Raw genomic sequence first — 20,161 nt, 5'->3', positions numbered from 1 at the left:
TAATTTGAAAGAACTTGATTCATAAATTTAAGTAGAAATGAATGATTAAGAAGTCTTCTATAAATTAATATCTTCCAAGCAGAATTACAAAGTTTATAAACAGTAGTTATGAGAAATTATTAAATTTGCTCTTTTATAATGATGTATATTTATAATTCATCTTTTCTTGGCACATCATCATCTTCATCTTCTTCTTGAGCCTGTAAAAATGACGTAAAATAAATTATAATCTTATATTATTATAATACAATTAAAATGAGTTAAAATTTTTTACGAACTTCTTCTGGGGCTTGACCATAAGTACCATCAGAATCAATGAACTTAGAAAATCCTTGAAGTGTTCTTTCACCTTTGTATGATACAGCCTAAAATTTATTCAATTTAGGATGATTATATATGTTATTAAGATTGTTATAAATGTTACAATATTAATAAATCTGAAATCCTTACTTCATTTGTTTCTTTTTTGTAGAGAGTAATCGTAGGGTAATTAACAATTCTTATATCTTCTAATTCATTTTCAGTAGCATCCATTTTTGCTATAACTAAATCTTCACTGTCTTTATATTTTTCTGCAAGCTAGAAATGTATCACATTATATTTAAATATTTGTTAAAACTTTTTATAAGTTGCAAAAGTGAAAAATATGCAAATGAAACATACTGCTTCATATATAGGAGCTAATTGTTGGCAGTGTCCACACCATGGAGCATAAAATTCAACTAAAACGTTCTTCGTTTTATCAAAAGCAACTTCATGGAAGTTAGTACCAACAAGAACTTTTACAGGTTTCTTATTCCAGTCTTCAGGTAAATCTTGTGTTAACAAATGTTTTTTCAATTTGCCTTCAACAAATGCAGTTACAAATTCCAAAACATTTTCACTAGATAATTCTGGGTTTTCTGGCTTGTACTTAGCCATATTCTGTTCAAGTTGTATAATACGCATAGCAGGTACTTCATTTTTCTTCATACCAAAGAATTCTAAAATGCGTTCATGATCAGTTTTATCAGCATTTATTGTTACAAACAAAACCTGTACAATATCATAAAATATTATTATCATGATGATACTATTTATTATATACATTACTTTATATCTACATTATTTATATTTGTACATACCTCTTTACGGAATTTCTTTGCTGGTTCCTTAATCTTTTCTACATATTCTTCAAAATGACCAGCTTCTTCACTAAGGAAGACAAGCAGATGGCTTTTAATATCACCACTAAATATCTTTTGTGCAGTATCTTGATTAAAATCAACAACTAAAGGCAATGCATGTACAGAGATAAAGTTTTGTAATTTTTTAACATCAAGTTCATCATTAAATTCACTCCTGCCTTCATCGAACTAAAACAAATATTAAATGAAATAAATACATGATATTATTAACATATCTATAAAGAAAAATAGAATAAATTAAAATTAATGTACCTTCTTAAACAAAACAACTTTACCATCTTCTACTTCATATTCACGGAAAACTTCTTCATTATTACTTATACCAAATACATGATCATCAACAGCATTAGCAACTTCTAAAAATACTTCTGCACCATCTGATTCTATATCCTAATTAACATAATTAAATACATATATACATTTTACGTTTTATAATACAATTAACAAAGATTTCAAACAAATATATTGTTATTTTAATAATACCTTAAAGAATCCAACAATGGCAACATTTCGTGCCTCGATAAATGATTTAGCTTCTTCGACTGTTGGCAAATCTTTAGCAGCTGGACCAGTCTTTTTTATTACCCAGTTAATAATATCATCTGCTTGACGACCACCACTGTAATCAATAGCTGAACCTTTACGATAAAATTTAAGGGTAGGATATGCGCGAACTCCATGCTTCTCTGCTAACTCTGTTTCAACAGTTGCATCAACTTTAGCTAATTTTACAGAGAAACCACCCTCCTCTAACTTTTTGGCTGCTTTAGCATATTCAGGTGCTAAAGCCTTACAATGTCCACACCATGGTGCATCTAAATATTAAAAATCATAAAAAATTATTAATCGAACTAAAATATGTTTCTGTGACATAATTATGAAATTAATTATTATAGTAAAAAGTCATCACTATATTATAAAATTGTAATTTAAAAATTGAGCAAGTAATAGTAATAACAAGGTATAGATCATAATTTAAAGCATATACAAAAGATTTATCCATATATTAAATTTAATTATTCAAAATATTAAATAAACTTTTATATATTTTATCGTAATTTGTATATCCTTTACTTATATATTTATTTGACTGAACTAAATATTGATGGTTTATTGCACATATACTGTATTGTATTTATCTTTATCAATGCTATTATAAAATTGGTTGCAAATTGTGGATTGATCTCTTTTAGGAACATAAAATGACAAAAGTAAGTACTAAATGGTTAAGAACTATTTGTTATATATAAAATTCAAATTCAACAGAAAGTGGACATGCAATATTTGTGCAGTAAGCCATCAATATATAGTATACATATATTTTTTAATAGGATTATGAATATAATTCTAAACGAATCGCACGATATTCGTGACATAAAATAGATAATTTCATATATTTTATATATTTTATACATACAAATTTTATATATAAATTTTATATATAAAAGTTTTTCATTCATATCACATACATTCGACAAACACTCCATCATATATTACGAAATAAAAATGAAATAATGTCAACAAGTGTGCTCGATCTTAAAAACCGGCTTCTAAATGGTGACGTGTAAGAACCAAGCATCTGGATCAGCTTCAATTATATTTTAAACATATAAAAATATCAAATAAAATAAATATTGCGATTTTTCATTAGATATAATTAAGAAACCTGTTTAAAAAGAAAATGTAAAACTACTACTCACAAAATTCAACAAGCACGTAATCATTTTGTCCGATAGCTTCTGCGATATTATTTTTTGTAAGTACCAAAACCGAGTCTTCAGTTTCAATTTTCGCAAGAGTAAAAGTAAGGTAACAAGTCACTGCAAATATTAATGCAAAGAACTTCATCTTTAAATGAAGACAATGTTATTTTCTGATAAGTTATACCACGACAGGTATAAATACAGCAGATACAGTGATTCTACCGTTACAATATTACGATTACAGTCACCGACACCATTCGTTGAAGAATACAGACAAAGTGATCAAATACAGTGATGCAGAGAACTATACAGTTGGTAGATCGTGGTTAATGCGTGGCATCAGCATCACATTCATCGTGGGAGCTGCTGATTGGTCAACGCAATATTCAAGAATCCGGTAGGATATTAATGTTAAGATTACTATACAAGGGTTAGGATATCAATTTATCTTTTAATCATACTATTTTATCATTTCATAGAGAAGATAAATATATTTTGCGTTCTATTTTAATATAAATTCAAATTTACGATTATTTTTTTGCTTTTTCAATATATTATATATATAATTATTATAATATCATACTATTAAGTATGAAGGAAACAAAGAGTACTTATTTGTTTCTGTTATTCTAAATTCCAAATACCGTTCCATTTCTAGTAATAATGTCATGACTTACAAAACTAATAACAGCTTCTAATGATGTATATTTACATAAAAAATATGTAACCACTAGTTAATAAAAAAGTATTTTAATATTTAATATGTATTTTTATTATAATAATCTGCCAAGATAATATATATGTGAAATATATTCTTTACTCTTGTTAAAAAATTTATTAAAAATTTCATTTTACTTTACATTTGTACGTCATTGGTATACATTTATTCAATTTCAAAAGATTGAAATATCAATCCCTTTGTAAAATATTTAAATTCAGATATATATAATAATTAAAATTTAAATCTCTATTTATTGTATATATATGTAAAAAGCAAATATTTTACTATACTTATTTTCAGTAAAATATTTAAATAAAGAAAAATTATAATATTTTTTACGTAATGTAATAAGTATTGTACATCGTAACAAATAAAATATTTTTCCTCCTATAAATAAATTATAACGTTGAATTTCACAATCTATTTTTAATTTTTCAATTTCAAAAAGCTTAATAATAAAAAATATCTGAATTGTCTACATTACATAAAAGTTGCAAAATACGTTTAGTAATTTATTATAGTTTAAAAATACGTATTACAAAAATATTTATATGCAATAACACATTACATAAGCATAAATATAATATAACTGTCTAAAACAATAAGTCACAGTTTAACTATGTATTCATTGTGAAATATTGTATTATGTAAACTTCATCATAAAAGCATAACATTTCGGGTAAACAGGTATACTGAAAAGTAATTATATTTAGCAATATGTAATTTTTTTTATTAACAAGTATAATTTTCAGAGATTATTTATATTGACATTATTTCTTTGACTTAAAAATATTAGAGATACATGCAGTGATCTAAAACAGACAATTAAAATCATTTTTACATATTAGTGGATTTTTATTAACAAAGATGACATTGTATACAGTAACATCAGAAATATTTACAGAAAATGAAAATTCTTATATAAAATGTAAAAATGACAGTAAGTTTATTACTTTCTTAACTTCTGTTATATCATATTTAATACATAGTACTAATTTTTATATAACCGTAACAAGATATATAATCATAAGATATGTTTATAGATGTAATATCCAGCTTTATTTTTAAGTATCCATCTTATATGATTAAACCAAAATGTCTTAATGACTTAACTCGTGATAATGATGATGATATAGATATAGATAGGCAACAAGAAGGAAAATTATTAATAGGTACAAATTTATATATAGAATTGATCAGATATCAAAAACATTATTTAATGTAATAAATTATATATTAATATTTTTAGAACACCATACATCTACAGAATTACAATATGTTGGATTGCAAGTATGGCGAGGTGCATTATTACTAGCTGATTATATTTTATCCAATCCTGATTTGTTCAAGGATAAGGTAGTACTAGAGTTAGGTGCTGGAGTTGGCTTAACTAGCATAGTAGCTAGTTTCCTAGCAAAAAAAGTAATTTGTACAGGTAATAAAGTTTGAAATATAATACTATTACACTAAATATTGTTCACATATATTTAATGTAAATGTATTTCTTACTTTTTAGATATTGATGTAAAAGGATTATTGAAATTAATACATAGAAACTTTATGAGAAATAAAGCTTATATTAAGTCTAAAGTTGACATTAAAGGATTAGATTTCTTGAATTTAAAATGGCCTACATTTTACAAAAAAAGAATAGATGAACCAGCTATTATTCTAGCTGCTGATGGTAAGTTATAAATTTATATTTTTACAACAAAAATAACATAGATATGATTTTTTATGTTTACAGTAATTTATGATGAAATTGTAACAAAAGGATTTGTTCAAACATTAACAGAACTTTTAAATTCAAATGTACAGAAAGTTGTTTATATTACTTTGGAGAAAAGATATGTTTTTACTACAGCCAATATGGAAACTACTGCTCCAATGTATGAAGAATTCTTAGATCTTATTAAAGTAAAGCAATTTAATTGGCATGTTGAATATATTAAAATAGATTTTCCACAATATTTCAAATATAAAAGATTAGAACAGATGGTTCTCATAAAAATAAAAAACAAGTTAAGTAAATAATATAATTGAACATATAACATATAGTATAGTAACAGATCCATGAACATGAGAGAAATATCAAACAGTATTAAGTAATATGTGTTCATAGATATTATAACTGTACATTAAATTTAAATAAATTTAGAGAAAATATTTATATATGGATATCAGAGAAGTTTTGAAAACTTTTAATACAACTTATTATAACAACGTTATGAATGAAAGTAAGACCTTTTTATCCTTGTTTTCATTTTAATTGTGACAAAAATATATATACTTGTATATATATCATAATTAGCTATTTCATTAAAAAATGTATTTTTCTTAAATATCTTTAGCGGCTGTATATGTATGCATGTATTTCGGTATATATGTACATATTTCACATGTTAAAATTAGAAAGAAAGATTATTACGTAGAAGTACTATAATTACCACTGAAATATATTTTATAATATGTTATTATCCTATGATAAAAAAGAAATAAAAATAACAAAAAATTTGAATAATTTCAAGTAAAAGCAGTGAACACTTTAAATTATAATGTTTCTAAATTTATTGTATTTTTTTATTTACAACCTAGCATAAGTAGTAATATTAATGGACAGTGATCAAAGTCGTTCGAAGAGAACAGATTTCCTAGAAATCAATACTTGTTAAAAAGTTAAACAAGATTTCACTTAGTTACGTTATAAAGAAACGTCACGTATTACGTACGGGAATGTGTAAATGCTTCTTCGAACGATCATCGGCAGTAAAGTTGTGTATATTACACGGAGAATAAATTCATTGTAACATACTAAATTTCATTCATAAATTTATCTGAAAGAACGACAATCGGCAAAAAACTTTACTAAATAAAAACATACAAACATTCAACATATTAAAATGAGTATAAATACTCAATGCAAAAAGTCATATATTAGCGACAGTCACTCTCATTTTCAGATTCTCCCGCTTTACAAAGGCACTTTTTTATAACAGTTTATTCCTTACTTTGGGGTAAAACTTATAATTTACAGCCTCAGTTTACAAGAAATATCTGAAGTAATTGTACCAAGGTCCCATCTTTTAATAGATTATGTACTAGTTTTTTAACTTCATATTATCTTCAGATATTAAATTTATCCGTATCAATCTATAAGATTATGATTTAAATTAACATTCCATAGGAGGTACAACTGTTTTATCATATAAAAGAATAGTCTATCATCCCCGATCATGAATATACAAGATTTATCCAGTGACCTTGATTTCCAAAATGATAGTTATATTTAAATGTAACATATATTACGTTTAATAATTTTAATTTGTCACTTTTCCAGTTTTGATATTAAAATATTGTGTTCTTCAAATTATAAAAATCAAAAGTATGTAAGGCAATATAATTTTCACATATTACTAAGCAAATAAAAAGTTCAGAAAGTTAGATACATAAAAGGCATCATTGACTAGACCAAGAAAGTACGGGTACATTATATCTTTTTTTTACGAAATAAGGTTCTCGATTACGTATATTCAAAATAAATTTTTTCTTCATATTTAATTGTTTTCCAGAATTTCAATTAGAACTATATGAATTATTCACACTATATTTATCTGAAAGTTTGTCTTTTGTTTCACTTTTACATTTAAAACTTTCAAATTTATAGAAAATTGATCTAGTAGTTAGAGCAATGATTATCAAGTAGCTATAATGTCAATTATTCTAATCGCAATTACATCCTTTGCAACAAATACTGTACAAAAACGTACAATTAGCAGATTAACGTATGTATAACGGTTATTAATAACTACTTCCATTTACAGTCTTGTTTGACGATGTAGTCATCATATTAGCATATTTGCTAACATTATTGTGGATGGATGCTGTCGTTTTTACAGATTGTGAATTTGGTGAACTAAGTGGTAAAGAAGTTTTCCGTCTTGCATTAGAATTTGATCCATCGCTATTAAAATTTATTTTAGTACTTGTACTATTTTGTTTATTAGCATCTAAAGATGCATGACAACCTGAACTAAGCCATTTTTCAACTTGAGCTTCATGGGACTTTTGTAAAACTTTTCGAATATCGCTATCCTCGCCTCCTTCTTTCATAATTTCTTGTAATTTTTGAATAGTTTGATATAAAACTACAGGACTAATTAGACCAAAATCAAACAAACTACACATATGTAAAACAAAATTACGATATAAATTTTTCATGAGCAATTCCTTTCCTTTAGTTTCTAGAAACATTTGGCAAGCCAGTGGTATTTGGCAATCTCCTACATAGCCATATTTCATGACATGTAAATTCCACATTTTCATAAGTTCTTTTTCTCCTTCATTCACATCTGTAAAGTCATCAATCATCATCATTGTTTTTGTTTGTAACCATTTTGGATCATTTTCTCCTTCAGAATCAATATCCATTTCTTTTGGATATATGGGTAAGCACGTAACAGTATGGTGATACAACCTACAAGAAATTTCATGAGCAACATATTTCATATGTAATAAATAATGACATTTATTTTAGTTAATTGTTGTACCTATTATGTCCTGTAATATAAGGTCTTTGGCTTTCATATTCATTTTCATCAAGCTCTAAAAATTCAGAAAGACTTGGCTTAGTTCTTTTTGGGCGACATACTAAAATATTTGTTACACTTGTACGTCTCGTCGGTCCTGTTCTTGAAAATGCTATGCTAGATGGCTGTGTAATTAATTCATGAGGGCTACCAGCATATGAGCCATCATAACATTCGTTTATTGCTACATCTATGCGAGCACCTTGTGGAATTGGCTATTAAAATAAACAATTTATTTTATAGTACTTTGATGTCACAGATCTGTAATGCATATATTTAAACACTTACCACATACGTAAATGTAAATCGCGAATGACATAATTTTAAGTGCTTTAAAAGAGAATAAAGTTTTCCACAGTCTAAAGAGCACCAAGGGCAATGTAAATCTTCACAAGCTTCTGTTTGTTGGCGACTATTATTATTATAAAGGAACTGATAAACTATTTGCTGTGTACCCATGATAGTGTCAGTTTTCTCACTAGTTGTCATTCTTGAAGAATTTAGAGGACTAGGTGTTGGCAGTGTTGGATTATTGTTATTGTTGTTATTACTATTATTATTGTTGTTATTATTGGTACTATTATTATTATTATTAGTGGAAGAACGTTCTAGACCAGCTGAAATTATTTTATGAAATATTTTATCTTTTTTTTATCCTGTTTATACATATTTCTTCTTCTGTGGAAAAAAGAAAAGGATAGATAACTTACTATTTCCTGAGCGATTTTCTTTATTATCACCATTTGGTACTGAATGAATTGGAGTTGGTCTATCAACTAAACCGTTACTTGGTTCAGTCGTCCAATTAAGCCTAAACTTTAATGTTGGTCCTTTGCTGAATACCTCAAAAGGACCACATTCCTTGATGTCAGGTACAGACTCCCAAGAGCTGTGCTTCTTTGGGCTAGATCGAATATTGGTTTGTACTTCTTGTAAGCCTAGTTCATAATCGCCATCAGTCAACAAACATCGGTTGTGTTTATCATACACTATGAGTTCAGAACCATATAACTTTATTTCTTCTCCTCCAGTTTTAATTGAACCCGTAGAAGATTTGCGACGCTTTTGAGCTGGTTCTAACGAGAAAAAGAGAGAAAGAAAAGGAAAACAAATATTATGAAAGTATACTCTTAAAGTAATTCATGGCACAGGTGTGTGTGTATTTTTTACTAACCATCTAAATCACAGTTATGCATAAGGCAGCCAGTATTGGACGTACAATATACTCTAAGTAAAAGCATATAAGTTTTTGCTACATGACCATTATTTAAACTGAAAGATTCATTAGGTATAGATATGGTAGGTGCCTTTGGAGGAGGTTGATTTTCACAAGGATTGATTGGAACTTCACTTGTGCCAACAGAAACCTAAAATTAAAAAATGTTCGCTTATTTAACAGCAATTATCAATTTTACTTATTTATTCCATTCCAACAAATTATGTAATTGAAAAATCATACTTGCCTGCATAATTGGTGAACTCACATCTTTTCTTTTTTTGTGGCATATTTTCAATAATAATGTTTCTACTTTTACAGGATCTTGAGGCGTTTCAACTGTAACATTACCATTGTAAAGAAAAGTTTAATTCAATAAGCTAAATCTTTGAAGTGTCTCATTTAGGTACGCCAGAGTGTATTTCACAATTACCTTTTTTATCATAAAAACCTAGAAAAGTAAGAGTCATGTATCCACGAACACCTGGGTTTTCTCCTTGATTATTTTTTGACATTAATTTTTCCAATATCGTGTCAATTTTAAACCCCCGACGTGATTTATGGCTTCTGGACATACGTTGCCTCATGTAAGTTAAGTTTCTATATAGAAATATTGGCTAAAAAAGAATTACACAAAATGTTTTACATTATCATATTTCTATTAATTTGTATAAACAAAACGATACAGAGCATAAAACATAATGTTTAATTTCATTTTATTTTAAATAAACTACAGAGTAGCTTTATAAGATAATAAATTTATATACCTACCGTTTTCATTCATAAAAAACAAATATAAGAAGTTTCAAAATATTTTTTAACTTTAATTATATTGCAGGAATGTTCACAAACACTCTACTGTAGAATTTAAGTTTTACTTTATTACAACCCAAAAAAAATTCACTAAATTGTTAGTACAAAAAAATTGTACCAAATACACTTTCATTCATATTTACTTGTCTACAAGTATTTACCATTTCACTCTTATCTAATACTTTGGACATTTTGAATACAAATAAATATTAAAATATTCAGTTAACACTTTGAGGAGACATTAAACTACGAATAATTAACAATTAAAATAAGATATAAAATATAGATAGATTTATTTTATTTTTACTCACTGAAATTTGGTTTCTTGTACGTAGAAATCGATAGATCTGGGTTGGTTCTGAAAAAATGATACATAAAATTATTATATAATAGCAAGAATAAAAATATATAATTTAAACATTTTTAAATACAAATAAATTAAATAAAAGAAGAATATAGTTCAATTAAATTCCTCCAGATGGCTCAGAGGTTAACATTTTTGTCACAAGTGAAATGATCCTTGCAGGAGTTAAAAGAGATAAATATCAAAAATTGTATATGATTCTTCCTTAAGGAAAAGTGGGAAATGATGATTAGGTTATTCTCATTTTCATATGAGAAGCCTGCATTCCTTCATACTTGTTACGCTTTATGCAGGTTAAACCTCTCTGATCCCATTTTACTCTAAAATAAAACTACACTATATCTCAATTTATTAAATAAATAAGTACCTTTAAAGAGCAAAAATAATTTAATTACACTATTAGTTACCAGAAAATTTTCTTAATTTTTTAACACGTTTAAATAAAAGTAATAACATGTTATGATTGAATTGATGAGCATTAATAATTTAAGTACATGATATTTTGCTACAAAACCAAGATATATATTAATTGAGAAAAAATATTATAATTAAAAATTACAATGTTGAAAAATAATTTAAACTTAATAATGCATTTATTTATTTAGAAAATTTTCTTATATTTTTTGACATGTTTAAATAAAAGCAACATGTGATCGAATTAAACATTAGTGTTAATAATTTAAGTACATAATATTTTGCTATAAAACTAAGATATCTATTAGTTGAGAAAAAATATCAAAACATTAAAATAAAAATTGCATTGATGAAAAGTAATTTAAACCTAATAATACATACTTTATTTATTTAATCATCACATATAATTGGCTTAATTTTTTAAATTAAATACTAAATAGGAACATGGTGAGAGAATGACAGGTGTCCACGAATTGAAGTAAAGGAGGGAACGGAGTGAAACGACGCGCGGTTCGGCGCTCGGTACGTTCTTAGCAAATGGGGTTATGTACGATCATTTTGAATATTTGTAATAAATATTGAAAAAGTGATGATCAATGACCATTTAGTTATTATAAATCGAGATATTAATTAATTTTGAAGTCAGAAAAATAGAGAAAAAATGAATGATAACAGAAAGTTCTTACTTTCGAAGGCCTGTAGAAATAGCTCATGGTCTGCTTGAATTTGATCCATTCGAGGACCTTTCTGCCCGTCCACTTCTTTTTCCCGCTTTTTCGGCGGCATTTTTATACGATTCGTTGTCAAATTTCTTACGGAAACTCACTTTCGTCACGTGAAAATCTAATGACAACACCCGCCCCGCGCGAAATCTGCGGCGCTTAGCCTACAACTAAAGCGCACCCTTATATCATTATTAATAACTAAACGAACCAATCACTCATTACCAATACATATCGCGCGAAATGTAAAAATAATTTGTTTCCTTAAAATGCAATGTAAGATCAAATGTTCGATTTTCGATATGAAAGTTGATAACATATCAAAACATATATCATATTCGATTTATATACATCCGCAAACATATGTAGTGTATTTGGATTGTAGATGAAAAAAATAAAATAAAAATAAAAAAAACATAGATCGTTACAACAACGTAAAAACAATATTATGACGTCATACTATATCTTCGCTTTATATTTGAAAGGTAAATATCTAAAAAAATTTTAAGTGTTATTAGGTATAAACATACGATAAGTAAGAGAACATAATAGAATATGTGAACACTATTATATGTACTTCTTAAAATTCTTTATAATACCGCTTTTGAAATCTAAAGTGAAAAATCTATCTAACCAAAAACTTTTGTACGCCGCTATATATTCTTTTGTCCGGCCATCAGAGATGTATATATATTAAAACTATAAGTAATTTCTTTTTAACAAAAAAAAAGAAAAATAAAAACGTTATTCTGTAACTGTAATTTTAAACTTCTATATAACAACAGATATCATAATAAAAGGAGTATGTTAGCAGAATTTATATAATTGCATTAGAACGTATGTATTACAGATCATATATTATGCTTTCCATTTCTTTTAAATTTTATCATAATTCGATGTGGAAAAACACGTACCTGAAAAAAAATCATTTCTATGATGTTGCTGAACACTATAGAATAGGAAATCAAAATATAAATATTGATACAAATAAATAATAAATACAAATAATAATTGATACAAATAAAATTTGTTATAAATTAATTTTATATTGTAATCCTGTAACGTTATTGATTAGTGTATGTACGTGAATATTATAAATTATATTATAATATAAATTCTTTATATAGTTGTGATCCTAAACCTTAAAAGAAATTACTTTTATATTTTTTGGGAAAACTCTACAAGGTTGGTCAACATAAAATATTGTACTAGAGATAAGAATGCCTGTATGAAAGCACATTTGAAACATGTGTAACCCCTAGTCAAAACAAGTGTAAATGAATTATATGATATTAATAGTTTATTCTTGTATTTTGAAAAATATTGGAGATAAAGAGCAAATCTTAAAACAAAACTTGATGTTGGTATGCTTTATATAATCCTAATTTATGCTTCTGTAATATGGTATGAAATAGTATAATTTGTATAATGATCTTCAGTGAAATTTAAATTATAGGTTTAATATAATTCAGTGAAGAAATACAATGATGTACAACATATTCCGTATTACAAATGTTCTGTATATGCAAAAACGGTTCTTTAAAAAAGTACAAGTAAGAGTTAGATTTGCACCTAGTCCAACTGGTATGTAATATGATTATTCATCTTTATAAAATTCAATATAATAGAATATTAAATCATCATATGTAATATTTTTTCATTTATTTTGCTTAATACAGTGTAAAAAATATATTAATATGTGTAAAAATTATTACAGGTTTGTTACATGTAGGAGGTTTACGAACTGCATTATATAATTATTTATTTGCCCGTGCTAATAATGGTGCATTTATTTTACGAATTGAAGATACTGATCAATCTAGATGCATACCTGATGCAATAGAAAAAATCCAATGTGATTTACTATGGTCTGGAATCATACCTGATGAGGATCCAATAAGAGGTGGACCTGCTGGGCCTTACATACAATCAAAACGTCTTGAAATATACAAGTACGTTGAAAATTTTCATTTATATAAGTATTCAAATAAATACTATATTGTAGTTACATATATGTAAATGTAATATAAATGTTGTGTTTATATAGATATTTCTAAGTGATATTATGAATTATTTTCTACAAAATTATTAGATATAATGATGCTACTTTATACTTTAAAGTATACTTTACTTAAAGCTTAGTGAAAATTTTTCAAGTAAGTCCATTAAAGCATATAAGTAACAAAATCCAAATAAACATAATTATATTTTCTATTTGTTAGTAAGTAGTTTGGCTGAAAATATAGAGTTTTAATACATATAATGATTGTATTTTTTGCTTATTTAAATTATATTATATTATATAGTATAAATTAAATTTAAATTATCTGTCTATGACTCTTTATATTTTTTATAAGATAAAGTTAAATTTTACTTGTTATTTTAACAGACAAAGATTCTTATAGATACTAGAAAACTAACAATATACCATTATTTATTAAATTACAGGGAGCAAGTGCTTAAACTTATAAATAATCAATCTGCATATTACTGTTTCTGCACAGAGAACAGATTGCAATTATTGCGAAGAGAAGCAATAAAACGAGGAGAAGTGCCTAAGTATGATAATAGATGTAGACATATAAGCAACGATGAAGTAAAAGCAAAACTTGATAAGGGATCCCCTTTTTGTATTAGATTTAAGGTACTGAAAAGTAGTATTACATAATGTCATATATTGTGATTAATTATATTTTTATATATTTATCTATATTTTTGTAGTTATCTGCTGGAATAGAAAGCTTTGATGATTTAATATATGGTAAAATAGAACATGATATTGCACAAAGGGAAGGAGACCCAATTATTATCAAAACAGATGGTTATCCAACTTATCATTTTGCAAATGTCGTTGATGATCATCTTATGGAAATATCTCATGTATTAAGAGGAATTGAGTGGCAAATATCCACACCTAAACATATAATGATGTATAAGTAAGTACTAAAATTTATAACAAAATTTGTAAATATCTTAATATTTGTTAGTACCTGCAGACTATTATTTTTTTAATTTCATATATAATTATAAGATATTTTCAACTCAAAAGTAGAATATTTATATAGAATTCAAATTTTATGCGGCAATGTTGTGGAATTATGATTATTATTAATTACTTGTATTGTGCAATATGGTATGATGAATAATAAAATATGTTTGAAGTTAGAATGTGTTATATTTTTTAATACAAGTATTTATTATGTGTACAATATCTAAATAATAAACAGTTATCTCAGTATATAAGGACAAAGAAAATAATTTAAATTATTATCTAAAATTTATTATTAAATAATTATTAAATATATAACAAATTAGTAATTATTTAATAATAAGTTTTGAATAATAATTTAGACTATCTTCTTTATCCTTATATATATTGAGTTAACTGTTCATTATTAGATATTATAATTAATAATTATTTGATTAATTAGTTTAATTACATGTACTAAGATAATCTTATTTACCTGTGATATACTTTTTTTAGTATTTATATGGAATATTAAAAAAATTATGTTTATATAACATTTATATGTATTTTATACAAATTTTATGAATATGACATGGCTACATATTCTTTACTAAACATTTAAATATAAATAATTTATTATATGATATTATCCATTAATTGTAGATTATCACGAATAATTGTAATTATTACAGAGCTTTTAATTGGACTCCACCTTTATATGGACATTTACCCTTGGTATTAAACTTTGATGGATCAAAATTATCAAAAAGGCAAAGCGATATAAGTATAGAGTCCTTTAGAAAAGAGGGAATTTTTCCATTAGCAGTTTTAAACTACGTTACACATGCTGGTGGTGGTTTTGATAATAAAGGAGGTGCTCTTTACATTGATAGTTATGAAGAATTAATCAAACAAGTATTTATGTCTTATATTATATCTTTTATACAAAATATTTGTATTCAATATAAATCATACTACACATGCTTTTCTACTATTTACTTTAGTTTGTTTTAATTATTTCAGTTCAATATTTCTAAAATTAAAGTAAGTTCTAATAAACTTTCATCTCCAAAATTATTAGAATTCAATAAGATAGAAATAGCAAAATTATTAGCAAATGAAAAAAATAATGCATTTTTAATTGAAAGAATAAAAACGTTAGTCATAGAAGCATTCCCAAATAGGTATGTATGGTTTGTCTAGTGCTAATTTTTATTTATATTTAGAGCTTTAACAATATATTCAATGATATTTTTAGACAAACTGATCAAAATTTACAATTAGACGACAATCATATTATTTCTGTATTAAAATGGGCACAGCATAGAATATCAAAATTAAGTGATCTAGTATCTCCAAAGTTGGCCTTTTTATGGCATATACCAACCACATCATTTGATGACACTATGTTAGGATGTACATTAGGTATAATTTTTTATACTTTATATATAAACATTATTGAATGTTTCATGTAATATAATTGAATTCATTAATCTTTTTTATACACTTAAAACGGTTTTTCTTTATAGATGCACTTAAAATAATAAGTATGAAATTGATTGAAACTGAAATTCAAAATTTTAATAAAGAATGGATAAATAAATACCTCAAAGAATTTGCTAATGAACATGGAATTTCATATCCAACATTGATGAAAGCTTTACGTTTTGTACTTACTGGTTTAAAGGTAAACATAAAATATTCTAATTATATTTTTAGATTTTTAGATTTTTATAGATTTAATACTGATTTATATAATATATGTACTTACATTTTTAGGAGGGTCCACCAGTTTCTGAAATGATGGAAATTTTGGGGAAAGATTCTACAATGTTAAGAATAAAACGCTATATTTCCTAAAAATAAAAATGTGGTCACATATATTTGTAAATTTATAATTAACAATACATTTTGAAATTAATACTTTTTATTACTCGTAGAATAAAAATAATTTTGAATAGAATACAAATTTTATACATCTAGTCAATTTTGTTATTTATGTTTGTGTTTGTATTTTATACGTTTTTAAATATATTAAAATCATTTAATTGTGTATATAATGGGTCACATAAAAAGCTATTTCTTTAGCTGTTTAACATATATTTTTATTTTTGTCATCTATAACTTGCATATAATGCATATTAAGATACAGAAACATATATATGGAAATAAAAGAAATTTATATAATGTCATATTACATAATTACATTTTTTTTTGTATAAGAACATCTATTTTTAAATAATACATTAAATATGTTGATATAAATAATCTTATATAAGACTTTCTAAAACTCAAGAGATTTATAGTATTATAAGACTAAATTATATGAAACCTATCTGATAATGATATGAAACCTGAATATATAATTTAAAAGTTATATAATTCGAACTTCAGATGAAATTATTTACAATTTTATTATTTACAGTTGTTACATTTCAATTCCCTGGGGTAATTGGGATTGATTTTGTATCTTTAAATAAATGTTCAATTTTCTAATACAATCGAAATTATATGTGATAAAATGTATTACCTAATTACAGAAAGCTTTCTAAAATATAACATAAATATAACATGGAATATAAATAAAAGGGTTTTTACTATAATAAATATTGAAACTTATAATGGCAGTTTAGAAACATAAACTATAATATTTTTTAAATGCAGCAAATTAATGTGAAAAAATATTTGCTAATATTTTTCCATAATAATTGAATTTATATACACAATATGCGTTGAAATATTCCGAGACAATAAGAAACAACAAGAAATTTATTAAATATAAAATTACTTACATATGTATAGACAAAATTACAACGTAATTTATTGTAACTATAAAACCTATCATAAGGATATCAATTTATGGAATTAATAATAATAATATAATAATATTTTATCGTATATCAGCCTTTATTTAATAATTTATAAGATAAGCAAATTGTATCTTAAATATTTCTTAATATCTTCTTATTATGTAATTAAATCTTAAATAATATTATTTTGATATAGATTGATTTTGTTTCTATAAAAATATATACATAGTATTTACTGCATCAACCGTGCATTTCAATGTTTTCATTTCATATGTATAAAATATACTGTTATTCTTTGTTTACTTGTACGAATGAATTTTTTCAAACTAAAATGTGTATAGTAAATATTTAAGTTATAAATTGTAATATACTTATATTAGGAAAAATATCCTAAGTGTAATGAAACTATAAATTATATTGCATTTGTGAAAAGGACAATCATAATTGATCCATTTATTTAATATTGCTGTTTACAATAATATAATACTAGATGAATAACGTATATCTTCTTAAGAAAAAAATTTTTATCTGAATACATCTAAACAGAAACAAAAGGATAAAAGGGAAATGAAACAATCTTTGAAGAAGATTTTCTTTATTTGGATATGTGTATATTTCATTATAATTAATTAAAATAGTTTATCATATATACCTTCTCTTTTAAATTATTTGAATGACATACATATATTAAGTCATATCGTATACAAAGAAAAGATGGAGATAAACATATTTTTGTCTTAGAGTATACACATAAATTATATGAATATCATTGTGTTTTTGATTTATGTGAATTGCATAATAATAATTTTAATATTAATACTATGTTAACCTTTTTACTAGTAGCAATATACGCTACCATATAATATTATTTATCATACTTTAAAAATTCTATAAATGTAGGATAAAAGTAAGTTATTAGATATATAATATTATAAACCTTTTCTATCGTACTAGGTAACATCAACTTATTTGAAGTATAGTAGAAGATTCTTATATTTTTGGATTTTGCAAAATACATAAGTAGAGAGTTTAAAAAACATATACTCTAATTAATTATATTTATAAATATAATAATTTCAAGAAATTTATTTGTGACTAATTTTGTATAGTTGTATAACACTCTTTACAGTTTTCAAGCATTTTCTACATCTTATGTATTCATTGAATTATAGATTTACTTAACATAATAGTGTAACGAAGAATGTATAAAGAACATTCAGTATATATAAACGGATTTAGAAAGAGTTTGTTTTACCATTTTCAATAAAACATAATATAATTTAGCTCTCTTCCTAAATTTCAAAGAATCTCAGAAAAATAACAAGAAACGAGATTTTATTATATGTATGTATTACTATTATCTAGGGTTGAGGTTTCTTATGCAGTTTTGCATATAATAATGTATAAGAATATATTTCGAAACATTTATGTTTCTTATTGCATTTTCTGATACAAAAACAAATTAATTTTATATTTTTTAATATACATCAATAATGCAAAACAAAAAAGTTTGAATGAACTAAATAGATCAAAAATGTATATATTTAAAGGAAATATGAAAAATTTTGTAAATGAAGAAAGTTTGTTACAGTAGATATCCATTGATTTTATGATAGTTATCAATAATAAAGTAGTTGTCAGTTTATTGAAACAATGTATAAGGTGAGGACAATTTTTCTTTACGTAAATGTAAATATATTTAAAAGAGTAGTTAATCCAAACATAACATGGTTTGATCCTTAGCTTCATGTTACAAAACTGTTCTACCAGTAGGAAGTTTCTACATTGTATTGAATTTTCTTGATTAAATAAAACTTTAAAATGATATAATTATATCTATATATCCTTTGAATTATTTCTCTTTAAATTCTACATACCTCCTGAATAAGTTTTATCGTGTAATATGTGTGTAATAGTTGTTATATAATTTATTCTCACTAAATATTTTGTGATATATTAGGTACACATATAAATATAAAATTAAGTATAAGTATAAAATTACAACTGAATATCTAACATCATACAATACTATCATAATATTATCACCCAAATACAAGTTATAATTTTTACTATAATCTTAAACAAATATCACATGCAAATTATTTTTATAATTCAGTGTTTACAATATTAAATGGAAAATTTGGAATGCATAATACAATTTTGAAATTATAATATAATGCCAGTTAAGTTATGCTGTTCATATATTTTGAGATTAGAAAATCTAAGATAGGCACTTTTATCCTTGCAGATTTATTATACTGGAATGCAAATTTATATATATGGAAGAATTAGTGTAGTTTTGTGGTATAAATTGAGCATATTTGAAAGGGTAAAGCATAATAAACAAAATATTACATTAAATTATATACTTTAAAAAAGTTTCACATCTACATTATTAACAACATTATTCTAATATTCATATCCTAAAAAGATGGTTATATAATATTGAGAAACAGTTTAACTGTTTTCTTTTTACTTATTGAGTCAATGGATTGGAACATGTAACATTTCCATTTCTCCACGTTGTTAGAAATAACATTAGAATTTATTTTAATTTATTTTAAGAACATTAGAATTGAAGAAATTATTTTCCCATTCATCATATAATATATTGAAGTATTCACTCATATTGCATATTGTCAATAAAAAAATCACTA

The 20,161-nt window shown here is 24.8% G+C and overlaps 4 protein-coding genes across 10 annotated transcripts; 2 read left to right on the top strand and 2 right to left on the bottom strand.

Moving 5' to 3' along the window:
* Window positions 1-53: 53 nt before the first annotated feature.
* On the bottom strand, window positions 54-3,145 carry LOC132909247 (protein disulfide-isomerase). The gene is made up of 8 exons (XM_060963964.1): window positions 2,888-3,145; window positions 1,671-2,002; window positions 1,440-1,577; window positions 1,125-1,355; window positions 664-1,035; window positions 451-579; window positions 279-365; window positions 54-200 (listed from the first exon to the last, which is right to left on the bottom strand). Exons 1-8 carry the CDS (start codon window positions 3,033-3,035, stop codon window positions 150-152), a joined length of 1,488 nt encoding a protein of 495 aa, XP_060819947.1. The 5' UTR covers window positions 3,036-3,145; the 3' UTR covers window positions 54-149.
* A 142-nt stretch (window positions 3,146-3,287) lies between these two features.
* LOC132909264 (methyltransferase-like protein 22) lies at window positions 3,288-6,161 on the top strand. Its single transcript, XM_060963997.1, has 6 exons — window positions 3,288-3,692; window positions 4,408-4,551; window positions 4,655-4,783; window positions 4,861-5,046; window positions 5,128-5,295; window positions 5,359-6,161. Exons 2-6 carry the CDS (start codon window positions 4,479-4,481, stop codon window positions 5,643-5,645), a joined length of 843 nt encoding a protein of 280 aa, XP_060819980.1. The 5' UTR covers window positions 3,288-3,692; window positions 4,408-4,478; the 3' UTR covers window positions 5,646-6,161.
* LOC132909236 (polycomb protein suz12-B) lies at window positions 6,162-11,912 on the bottom strand. Its single transcript, XM_060963938.1, has 9 exons — window positions 11,691-11,912; window positions 10,538-10,584; window positions 9,847-10,030; window positions 9,661-9,752; window positions 9,372-9,564; window positions 8,908-9,273; window positions 8,486-8,814; window positions 8,159-8,412; window positions 6,162-8,085 (listed from the first exon to the last, which is right to left on the bottom strand). The coding sequence occupies exons 1-9, from the start codon at window positions 11,788-11,790 to the stop codon at window positions 7,410-7,412; spliced, it is 2,241 nt and encodes a 746-aa protein (XP_060819921.1). The 5' UTR covers window positions 11,791-11,912; the 3' UTR covers window positions 6,162-7,409.
* A 194-nt stretch (window positions 11,913-12,106) lies between these two features.
* LOC132909245 (probable glutamate--tRNA ligase, mitochondrial) lies at window positions 12,107-16,668 on the top strand. 7 transcript variants are annotated; one of them, XM_060963961.1, is made up of 10 exons: window positions 12,107-12,211; window positions 13,183-13,310; window positions 13,444-13,682; window positions 14,179-14,370; window positions 14,448-14,662; window positions 15,387-15,609; window positions 15,718-15,878; window positions 15,953-16,119; window positions 16,224-16,381; window positions 16,474-16,668. In XM_060963961.1, the coding sequence occupies exons 2-10, from the start codon at window positions 13,211-13,213 to the stop codon at window positions 16,552-16,554; spliced, it is 1,536 nt and encodes a 511-aa protein (XP_060819944.1). In that variant the 5' UTR covers window positions 12,107-12,211; window positions 13,183-13,210; the 3' UTR covers window positions 16,555-16,668. The 7 variants fall into 7 exon arrangements, with proteins under 7 accessions (XP_060819944.1, XP_060819941.1, XP_060819945.1 ...); XM_060963958.1 differs by lacking the exon at window positions 12,107-12,211 and adding an exon at window positions 12,932-13,086; XM_060963960.1 differs by lacking the exon at window positions 12,107-12,211 and adding an exon at window positions 12,934-13,086 and having other exon boundaries at window positions 13,166-13,310.
* The last annotated feature ends 3,493 nt before the right edge of the window (window positions 16,669-20,161 follow it).

Source organism: Bombus pascuorum, chromosome 7 (genome assembly GCF_905332965.1).
Source record: "Bombus pascuorum chromosome 7, iyBomPasc1.1, whole genome shotgun sequence".
Lineage (NCBI taxonomy): Eukaryota > Metazoa > Arthropoda > Insecta > Hymenoptera > Apidae > Bombus > Bombus pascuorum.
The sequence above is the reverse complement of the archived record's forward strand: the minus strand, read 5'-3'. Positions and strand labels throughout refer to the sequence as shown.

Excerpts from the sequence above, each read along its gene's own strand:
- LOC132909247 (XM_060963964.1), bottom strand. The coding sequence starts at position 3,035 with ATGAAGTTCTTTGCATTAATATTTGCAGTGACTTGTTACCTTACTTTT. Across the intron at positions 1,036-1,124 it reads CAAAGAAATTCCGTAAAGAG|GTTTTGTTTGTAACAATAAA; the intron begins GTATGTACAAAT and ends GATATTGTACAG. Across the intron at positions 201-278 it reads ATGGTCAAGCCCCAGAAGAA|GCTCAAGAAGAAGATGAAGA; the intron begins GTTCGTAAAAAA and ends TCATTTTTACAG.
- LOC132909264 (XM_060963997.1), top strand. The coding sequence starts at position 4,479 with ATGACATTGTATACAGTAACATCAGAAATATTTACAGAAAATGAAAAT. Across the intron at positions 5,047-5,127 it reads AAAAAAAGTAATTTGTACAG|ATATTGATGTAAAAGGATTA; the intron begins GTAATAAAGTTT and ends CTTACTTTTTAG. Across the intron at positions 5,296-5,358 it reads TATTATTCTAGCTGCTGATG|TAATTTATGATGAAATTGTA; the intron begins GTAAGTTATAAA and ends TTATGTTTACAG.
- LOC132909236 (XM_060963938.1), bottom strand. The coding sequence starts at position 11,790 with ATGCCGCCGAAAAAGCGGGAAAAAGAAGTGGACGGGCAGAAAGGTCCT. Across the intron at positions 8,815-8,907 it reads AGAAAATCGCTCAGGAAATA|CTGGTCTAGAACGTTCTTCC; the intron begins GTAAGTTATCTA and ends AAATAATTTCAG. Across the intron at positions 8,086-8,158 it reads TATATTACAGGACATAATAG|GTTGTATCACCATACTGTTA; the intron begins GTACAACAATTA and ends AATTTCTTGTAG.
- LOC132909245 (XM_060963961.1), top strand. The coding sequence starts at position 13,211 with ATGATGTACAACATATTCCGTATTACAAATGTTCTGTATATGCAAAAA. Across the intron at positions 14,663-15,386 it reads AAACATATAATGATGTATAA|AGCTTTTAATTGGACTCCAC; the intron begins GTAAGTACTAAA and ends TAATTATTACAG. Across the intron at positions 15,879-15,952 it reads ATAGAAGCATTCCCAAATAG|ACAAACTGATCAAAATTTAC; the intron begins GTATGTATGGTT and ends TGATATTTTTAG.